At 54.1% G+C, this 9,933-nt stretch overlaps 1 protein-coding gene across 1 annotated transcript; it reads left to right on the top strand.

Annotated features, from left to right (window-relative positions):
* The first annotated feature begins 251 nt into the window (after positions 1-251).
* Positions 252-9,310, top strand: Cyp2s1 (cytochrome P450 family 2 subfamily S member 1). The gene is made up of 9 exons (XM_076837515.2): positions 252-425; positions 1,466-1,631; positions 3,372-3,521; positions 4,100-4,260; positions 4,346-4,525; positions 5,239-5,380; positions 6,481-6,668; positions 8,824-8,965; positions 9,102-9,310. The coding sequence occupies exons 1-9, from the start codon at positions 252-254 to the stop codon at positions 9,308-9,310; spliced, it is 1,512 nt and encodes a 503-aa protein (XP_076693630.1).
* The last annotated feature ends 623 nt before the right edge of the window (positions 9,311-9,933 follow it).

Here is a 9,933-nt window from a genome sequence, read left to right as displayed (position 1 = left end):
CCGCCCCGCCAACCCCGAAGCCCGGGAAAAACTAGGCGACCTGGGAGATCGGCTCCGGCGTACATTCCCCACCTCGGGCGGCGGCGGCGGTGGCCCCGGAGAGATCCGACCGCGGGGAGAGAAGCCAGCCAGCAGGTGAGGGGATAGGCTGCTGCCCCACCCGCCTCCGCCTGATTTCGTGGGGGAGGAAGCCGCCTGGCTCCCGCCCCTCACTGACCTAGCCTCGGGAGGAGGAAGAGGCGACCTGCGAGATGGAGGCGGCCGGCACCTGGGTGCTGCTGCTGGCGCTGCTGCTGCTGCTGCTGACGCTGGCGCTGCCCTGGACCCGGGCCCGAGGCCACCTGCCCCCGGGGCCCGCGCCGCTGCCGCTGCTGGGGAACCTCCTGCAACTGCGTCCCGGGGCGCTGTACTCCGGCTTCCTGCAGGTGAGGGGCGGCGCAGGCCACCTGGCCGCGGGTGGAGGGTCCTCTGTGTGCCAGGGCACAGGGCTTCTCGAGTGTCCCAGGAGTATTCCAGAGCAAAGGGGCTAGGATGCCCTGCGAGAGGGAGGACAGGAGCAGGTTGTCCAGGGTTGAGGAGGAGAGGGGTACCCCGGAGAGAGTATCCTCGCTGGGGGACCAGGCTGGGAGGGGCAGAGCCCCCAGATTCCTGGAGGGGGGTGAGAGCTAGGAAGCAGGGGTTCCAGGGCAGAGGACTCTACAGAATGCTGGGGAGCTGGTGGCCTGGGACCAAAGGTTAGGATGGAGCCTTCAAAAGTAGTGGCTGGTGGTCCTGGGCTTGTCCCCGGAGGAGAGGAAGCGTCCTGAGTGGGGATGAGAAGAAGGAAGCGAGGGTCTCTGGGGTGCTGTGGAGAGGGAGGGAGGGCGGAGATCTCCGGTTCCGAGGAGGGGGCCTCCCAGGCTGAAGAAATCTGCCTGCAGAGACACAGGGTGTGGGAGGACGGGGGCAGCCGCTAGGAGGGAGCTGAGTTCCTGGGACCTGGTGGGAAGAAGGGGAGGCAGTCCCAACCTTCAAGGGGTGGGGTGGAAAGAGATTCCCCATCCTAGAGGATTCTGAGGGACTTTGAGGACATAGAAAGGGGGTGGGCGTCTGGGGAGGGGCAGCGCTTAACAAGATCTGCCCTAGAATTTGAGGTTTTAGCAGTGATGGAAAGGGAAGGGGGAGAGGGAGCACTTCTGTAGCTCAAAACTAGTTTGGAACTGTCCCAGGGTCAGAGGTTAGGGTCTGGCAGGAAGTAGGGGGATGAGATCTGGGAGGAAGGGGCCTGGGAGCCTGGTGCAGAAAGAGAACTAGCCTCTGACAGGGGCTGTTTCTGCTTGGGGGGAGGGGACAAGTTCCTGGTTTGTACCCGACCAGATGGCTCCTCCTAGGACTGGGTTCCATCAGGATGGAGGCCCCTGGGCTGACAGTGGCAGTCCAGTCTGGGCCCCACAGCAGTTGGCCCCCTCTCCCTCTCTGCTCCCAGCTGAGTGAAAAGTATGGGCCAGTGTTCACTGTGCACCTGGGCCCCTGGCGGAGAGTGGTGGTCCTGGTTGGGCATGAGGCTGTGCAGGAGGCCCTGGGAGGTCAAGCGGAGGAATTCAGCGGGCGGGGAACCCTGGCAGCGCTGGACCAGGTTTTTGATGGTCATGGTGAGTCATGAGAGGAGTGGGGGCTGCTGGGTCTTGCCCCCCCCTTACAGGTATGTGACCTTTTGCATGTGGCTTAGTGCCTCTGTTCCCTTATCTGGGAAATGGGACAAGAATTGTATCTATCACATAGGGTTGTCCCAAGGAGGAAAAGAAGATGGGGCCTTGTGCAGTTACTAATCACGGACCCAAGTGAAGCCCCAGGGTGGGAGAACTTTCAAGGCTCTGGAATTGATAGGCGAACACTCAAAATACAAGAAGTATAAGTATCCTCCTTGTTAAGACAGAAGGAGGTGACCCATGCTTTGTTCAGCTGGTGACATAGCCCCTGTCCTGTTTCCCCCAAAGCACCCAGGCCTAGTGAGAAGACAGAGCTGTCACCAGACAATGACAACTCAAAAGGGTTGGTCATGATGGGGAGGCCCAGGCTGTCCTGGGAGAAGCCCTGGGCCTATAAGGAATCCAGAAAAAGGGACCTAACTCGGACTATGGGGTGGGAAACATCCAAGAAATGGGCCTAGAAGAGAAGATGTCTGAGTTGGGACTCAGGATAAGAGCCTTCTCAAATATTTAAGTGCAGCTTTCAGAGCTGGACACAGGACCCTGTACTGGGGGTGGGATGTGAGGGTTTAGGGACAGCTTCTCAGAGGTGGTGACATTTAAGCTGGAATGTAAGTGGAGTTAGTTCACCTAGAAGGGAGGCTCTGAGAGGCAAATAGGCAGAGGGAGCAGCAGGTCCAAAGGCTGGTTGGCAGGGGCAGGAAGTGAGAGAAGGCTGGCCCTGAGTAATGAACTGAGAGGTCAGGAGACCCTGCTCATGGAGGGCCTGAGCCTTTCCTGGAGACCTTGAAGTATTTTAATTAATTAATTAGTCAGTTAGTTAGTTTTGGTACTTGGAACTGAACCTAGGGGTGCTTTACCACTGAGCTACCTCCCAACCCCTTTTTTTTTTTTTTTTAATATTTTATTTTTTTTAGTTTTCAGCGGACACAATATCTTTGTATGTGGTGCTGAGGATTGGACCTGGGCCGCACGCATGCCAGGCGAGCGTGCTACCACTTGAGCCATATCCCCAGCCCCCAACCCTTTTTTATTTCTCATTTTGAGACAGCATCTTGCTGTGTTGCCCAGGCTGACCTTGACTTTGTGATCCAGTTTCATTGGTTACTGCAGAGGGACAGAACTGAAGGCTGGGAGCCCAGAGAGGACCCCAGCTGACCAGGGCAGGGGCCAGATGGATGGTGGACTGAGATGGGGAAGGAGAGATACTGACTCCAGTTTGGAACAGGGGTGGAGGGGACACAGGGAAGAACAGGGGACATCAGGAGGAGGTGTCCATCCAGGAGGCCACTACTTGATTCAAGAGGTAGAAACACTAAACTCAGAGCAAGAGAAGATCTTCTAGAGCAGGTGTCTTGGATAAAGGAGGAAGAGAGCTGAGTCCCATCCTTCCTGTCTTCCCAACTGTGGGGCAGAGGATTCAGTGGTGCTCTGTATCTGCTAGGATGGACGGGTGGGAGGAAGAGGAAAGAAGGTGAACAGGTGGAAGGAAGGAATCTTTACTCACCCTGGTTAATCATAGAGCAAAAGGAGCCTGGATCATCCCATTTATCTATGCATTTATTGAGCACCTACTGAGTCTTCATGCCTGAGGGAGGCTGGTATGGATTCAGGACAGGGATCTGGGGGCACCTCCCTGCAGGGAAGGGACCAGTCCCTTCCTGAGTCTAGACTTCCATACAGGAGTTTTCTTTGCCAACGGGGAGCGATGGAAGCAGCTCAGAAAGTTCACCATGCTGGCCTTGCGGGACCTGGGCATGGGGAAGCGAGAAGGCGAGGAGCTGATCCAGGCGGAGGTCCAGTGTCTGGTGGAGGCGTTCCGGGAAACAGAAGGTCAGAGGGAGCGGTCTGCAAGGGCCTGGCTGAGTGGGGAGAAAGGGGGAAGCCTGGGGCTTTGGGGCTGGGCTGGGGTCTCTGCTTACCTCCACTCTTTTCCATCTTGCTGCCCCATGAGGGTGTCACAAATCTCTTATGTCCCTGATGCTGTCACCTCCCTCTTTGGGGGCCTCCATCCCTCTTTTTTCTCTTTGCCACTGTTTCTTTCTGCCCGTCTTCCTCTATTTGTGTGTAATCCTCTTTGTCTCTCTATCCCTTCACCTGTTTTTATTTTTCTTTTCTTTTTTTATACTAGGGATTGAAGGGATTGACCACTGAGCTACATCCCCAGTTCTTTTTTTTTTTTTTTTTGAGATGGGGGTCTCATTAAGTTGCTGAGGGTCTCTAAGTTCCCCAGCATGTTGTTAAATTGCTGAGACTGACCTCCAACTTGTGATCCTCCTGCCTCAGCCTCCCAGGTTACTGGAATGACGGGCACAGCCTATCTGTTTCTCTCTAGTTGGGCCTGCCCTCTGCTCTGTATTCAGGGGTCTGCCAAGTGCCATATTAGTTCCCTTGCCCTTCACATCCCCCAGGACGTCCATTCGATCCCTCTCTGCTGCTGGCCCAGGCCACTTCCAATGTCATCTGCTCCCTCACCTTTGGCCTCCGCTTCCCCTATAAGGACAAGGAGTTTCAGGCTATCATCCAGGCCGCTGGTGATACTCTGCTGGGGATCAGCTCCCCATGGGGCCAGGTAAGTGTGTGGGATGCCTCTCCAGCCACCGTCCCCAAAGGTTCCTGCCAAGCCCTCTGAGAGCCAGCTGTTCTTCCACCCACAGACCTATGAGATGTTCTCCTGGCTCCTGCGACCCCTGCCAGGCCCCCACACACAGCTCCTCCATCACTTGGGCACCCTGGCCACCTTTGCAGCCCAGCAGGTGCAACGGCACCGGGGGAGCCTGGATAGCTCAGGACCCGCTCGTGATGTTGTGGATGCCTTCCTGCTCAAGATGGCGCAGGTGGGGACGGAGTGAGAGGGATGCGTGAATCTGCCTTAAATGGGGTTGGTGGTCTGGCTGGCCCCCTGGGCCAACTGTGCCTGGGGATCTCGACTGGATCTGTGTGTCTCTCTGTGTCCCTGCATGTGTGTGCACACCTCTTCTCCATCTGTCTGTCTGTTTGGCTCTCTGTCTGCCTCTGTGTGTTGTTCTCCCTGGCTCCCCTCACCCCCACCCTTAGAATGCCTTAGTGCAGGTGTCTCTGTCCCTTTGCCTGTCACCTCTGTTCCTCCCTCAGCCTGTTTCAGGTCCTGTCCCCAGCAGTTCTTCACCCCCCACATACACACACACTCCCCCTATTCACACTGGATGGGAGTTTTATGTGAATTACAATCACTGAATGATGAGTCCTTACAATTTAAAATTATAGCCAGGCACCATGGCACACTCCTGTAATCCCAGGGGCCCAGGAGGCTGAGGCAGGAGGATCACAAGTACAAAGCCAGCCTCAGCAACTTAGCGAGGCCCTAAGCAATTTAGTGAGAGCCTGTCTCTAAACAAAATACAAAAAAGGGCTGGAGATCAGCTCCCTACCTCTCCACTTTTCCCAAATGTTTATGTAGAATCTCTGACCGTTCTTTTAACTTGCTGTGCTGCACCCCAAACCTGACTCCTCTGGACTTCTATTTCCCACAGCCTGTGTTCTCTGAGCCCCTCTCCCTGGTTTCTCCCAGGAGGAACAAAAGCCAAACACGGAATTCACTGAGAAGAATTTGCTGATGACGGTCACTTATCTGTTGTTTGCTGGGACAATGACGATAGGTGCCACTGTCCGATACGCCCTCCTGCTCCTGCTGAAACATCCTCAGGTCCAAAGTAAGATCCTTTCCTACCAGCTAACCTCGGAACAGAAGTAAGCACTTAAGAGGGGAAATGTGCAGGCTGAGCCAGAGCTTGGACTCAAAAATGAGCATTTGGGGCCCCTGAGCTATGAGAAATTGGGGGCTGCCAGTTGCAGTATGGAGCTTGGTGAACACACAAGGCAGGAGACGTCTGCAGGGTCTTGTCACCTTGGTAGTCCGTTGTAAGCCTGGATCGTTGGCCACAGAGAGCTATGAAAGAATTTTGAGCAGAGGAACGCAGGGTCTGTTTTGCATTTTAGAAAAATCCTTTGTGCTCTTCCTGAAGAAGTAGATTATAAAGGGTGAGAGAGGATGCCAGGAACCCGAGGAGCAGGAGAGGGACCTGAACAGGGAGGAGGGAGCTGGACCAGGCTGTGAAGAAGGAAGAGGAGGTAGAATCGATGGGTCTGGAGAACAAGGGAAGGAGATACGCAGAGATGGGCTCCAGTTTCTGGCTGGAGACAGGGCCCACCCTGAGCTGGGGACAGGAAGGATGACGAAGGAGCTGGTCTCAAGGAAGACAGCAAAGCCAGTTTGGAATAAATTGAGCAGTCTGCAGCCACCAAGGAGGAGGGATCCAGGAGACCACAAGATGTACAAGTCAGGACTGTAGATTAAAAATGTGGGGTCATCAGAGCATGGGCCGGAGCTGAACTGCCACAGTGATAGAGGGTGTGTGGGGTAAGGGGCAGGGCTGGGAATGAGTGCCAAGGAATTCCAGCATTTCCGGATCAGGCAGCCTTGTTAAATGTAGTCAGCTCAGTGGCGTGGGGACTGATTTGGAAGAAGAGACTCGGGGCCTGGTGGCTTTGGTGAAATTAGCTGTGACATCAGGCAAGTGACTCGGGCTCCCAGTTTCCTCATCTGGGAAATGGAGATGGATAATGGTATCCTCTCTTGATGGGAAATGAAATGCTCAGCACAGAGGATGTGTGGGTCCTGGGCTCAGGGAAGTTGGGGGGCTGCTCCTCCCCACCATCCCTGCCAGCCTCACCCCAATTACCACAGCTTCCAAAACGAAGATTACAGGGTTCCACCCCACCCCTCACCCCTCACCCCTTCTCTTGCTTACAGAGCGTGTGCGGGAGGAACTGACACGGGAACTGGGGACTGGCCGGGCTCCAAGTCTGGGGGACCGCGCCCGCCTTCCTTACACAGATGCAGTTCTGCACGAGGCACAGCGGCTGCTGGCGCTGGTGCCCATGGGGATGCCCCACTCCCTCACGAGGACCACTTGCTTCCGAGGGTACACCCTGCCCCAGGTGGGTTTATGGACAGCCACGGTCCAGTAGTTGTCTCTGCCCTTGGGGCTTGAGTCTGTTGCTAATGGTGTGTCTTTTTCTTGATCTTAATGTCTGTCTGTCTGTCTGTCCATCAGTCCCTGCTGCAGACATACAGTGTCTCCCATTCAGTCCATTCAGTCTCTGCCCCTTTGTTGGAGAGAAATTCAGACCCAGAACCACTAGGGGGCGACGTATGCAAAACCCTGAAGCAGTCGCTGCTTGGTGTAGAATCAAATCCAGGGCTGTTAGAGATCAGCCACTGGGACCTTGGAAAAAATCTCTTCACCCTCTGTCCTTCAATATACCCCTCTTCTAAATTTAGAACTCTAACAGTATCAATTTAGAGTCCTAATATAATGCTAATAAACATCAAAGCAGCTCTTGGTGGTAGGGATGGGGGCGGTTTTATATAGGACAGCAACACTATAATGATGACAAGAATCATAGGTTTCAGCACTTGAGGATCTGCTGCGCCAGGTATTGTGAGTATTTTACAGATGAATTATTTTCTTTCTTTTTTTTTCCTTGCTGTACTAGAGACTGAACCCAGGTGCACTTTATCACTGAGCTATGTTCCCAGCCCTCTTTATTTTTATTTTGAGACAAGATCTCACTCAGTTGAGGAGGCTGGCCTGGAATTTGATATCCTCCTGCTTTAGCCTCCTGAGTCACTGGGATTACAGATGTGTGCCCCTGAACCTGGCTTTATGTCTTACTTTATCTCCAAAACAACTGTATACAGTTACCATGCCCAATTCACAGACGAAGAAACTGAGAGCTTGCAAGGTTAGAAGGCTTGCCAAGGTCACCCAGCTTGCAAACAGGGAAGCAGGATTTGAAACTAGAATCTATTTCTATGTGTGCCTGCCCTCCCCGGCCTCCCTTTCTCTTATACTCATGTGAACTGGTGTTCAATGCTTTTCTGTTATTTTAACAGCAGTAACATGGCCTTTTCCCGGAACCCCCTCACCTTCCCGACTCGGTGCCCATTAGCTAGACTCCCTGAGTCTAGAGAGAAAGTCTCTCCCCTGCCAGGCACAGCAGGGCACATCTAGAATCCCAGCAACTCAGGAGGCTGAGGCAGGAGGATCACAAGTTCAAGGCCAACCTTGGCAACTTAGAGAGATGCTGTCTATAAATTAAAAACAAGAAGAGCTGGTATGTAGCTCAGTGTTAAAGCACCCTGGGTTCCATCCCCAGGGCCCAAGGAGGAAAATTAAGAAAGTCTCATCCCTCTCCTCTCATTCCCTTCCTTGCCTTCATCCTCTACTGCACAACCCTGGGAACTCACCTGAGAGGCTGCCGCTCTCTCTGAACCTGGGCAGGGGGAGACTTCATGGACAGCCCTGCCCCTTGTCTTCATCTCTGTAAGATGGTGGCTTAGACAGGCACAGCTGAATCACAGCACACTCCCAAAGATTCAAAACAAAGGAAAAATAATGAGCTCTGCCGAGCTCTCTAAATGATTACCTTGAGCAACTGCTTAAGTTCTCCGGGCCTGAATTTCCCCATCTTAAAACAGAAATGATATTCCTACCTGCCTCCTAGGATTGTTCAAAGATTTTGTATGTATATGTATGTGAGTACATGTGCCTGTTAGATATGTGAGGTAGCACGTGTGAGTGCCATTAATGCTAATGTTGGGTGTTTTGGGTTTTGGTTTGGGTACTGGGGATTAAATCCAAGGGCACTTTACCACTGAGTTATATCCCCAGTCCTTTTTATTTTTTATTTTGGGATAGGGTCTCACTAAGTTGCTTAGGGCCTTGATAAATTTCTGAGGCTGGCCTTGAACTTATGATCCTCCTGCCTCATCCTCCTGAGTCACTGGAACTACTGGCATGCCCCGCCACACCAAGCCATTGCCTGTCCTTTTAATTTTGTTTTGTTTTGAGACAGGTCTCACTAAGTTGCTGAGGGTCTGGCTAAGTTTCCCAGGCTGGACTTGAACTTGAGTCACCCTTGCCTCAGCCTCCCCAGTTGCTGGTATTACAGGCATGCACCACACCCAGTAGTTGACATACTTTGTGATCAGTGTCCCCGGTGTCCCCGGCTCTCCATGCTTGTATTCTGCACTGGGGAACTGGGTGGCCTGGGATAGTGAGGGACTTGCAGTTTTATTATTTCCCCTCAGGGCACTGAGATCTTCCCTGTCCTTGGTTCCGTCCTGCATGACCCCAAAGTCTTTGAGCGGCCAGAGGAGTTCAACCCAGACCGTTTTCTGGATGCGAATGGACAGTTCAAGAAGCATGAGGCGTTCCTGCCCTTCTCCTTAGGTATCTGCTGCTATAACCACTGCCCTACCTGTCAGTGCCTGGTAGGGCAGCCCTGCCTCCCCAGCTCATCCTCGGCTCCCCCTGGGAGCCCGGGTATGAACAGAGTTGTCTGAGCCCTGTCTCCTCTTCTTGCCAGGTAAGCGCGTCTGCCTCGGCGAGGGCTTGGCGCGAGCGGAGCTCTTCCTTTTCTTCGCTGCCATCCTACAGGCCTTCTCTCTGGAGAGCCCGGGCCCCCTGAGCACCCTGAGCCTCCAGCCAGCTGTCAGTGGCCTTTTCAACATCCCACCCGCCTTCCAGCTGCAGGTCCACCCTGCTGAAGAAGGAGGGAGCTTGGGGCGGAGGTAGCCACTTGGAAAGAGGTTCCCAGCCTCGGTGGCATGCGTGGACGGGTGTATCTCCAGAGCCACGAACCTGCACTGCAGGGGCTCCCACCTACCCACACATATGTTTTCTGGAATTTTCACAGATAAGTGGCCTGTGTTGCTGCCTAGACAGCAGCCACATGCCCATACTCAACCACGAGGGCCACCACTGCTATCTGCAGAAATGCAAGCACTTTTCCAGCTAACCCAGCGGCCCATGCCAACCCACGGTTCCCTGGGCTCTCAACCCGCATGTGGGAGTCCAGCCACCATGCTCACAGCTCTCACACACCCGTGCCACCATCTCTGGTGCCTGCCACAGAGAGCAAAATGTACCTCCCAGGTCATGCCACAGTCAGGGTGTCCCGTCCTCAGCCCTAGTATGCTCCGTTGCGTGACCTCACTGCCCTCCAGGCTCAGAAGAACCCCTGTCCACACACGCCAACCACTGATCCACCCAGCCAGCCCTCGCATGACACCTTCCTGGCTCCCACTGAGACATGCTGCTCTTACAGAGGCACAGTCCCCAGCCAGCTCCATACCTTTGTCCCTCAGGGACACCCTTTTAGGAGTACCCCTTTCAGTAAATTTTCTCCAATACAAATA

Source organism: Callospermophilus lateralis, chromosome 18 (assembly GCF_048772815.1).
Source record: "Callospermophilus lateralis isolate mCalLat2 chromosome 18, mCalLat2.hap1, whole genome shotgun sequence".
In the NCBI taxonomy this organism is placed as follows: domain Eukaryota; kingdom Metazoa; phylum Chordata; class Mammalia; order Rodentia; family Sciuridae; genus Callospermophilus; species Callospermophilus lateralis.
Note: the sequence above shows the minus strand (reverse complement) of the source record. Positions and strands in the feature narration are given on the sequence as shown.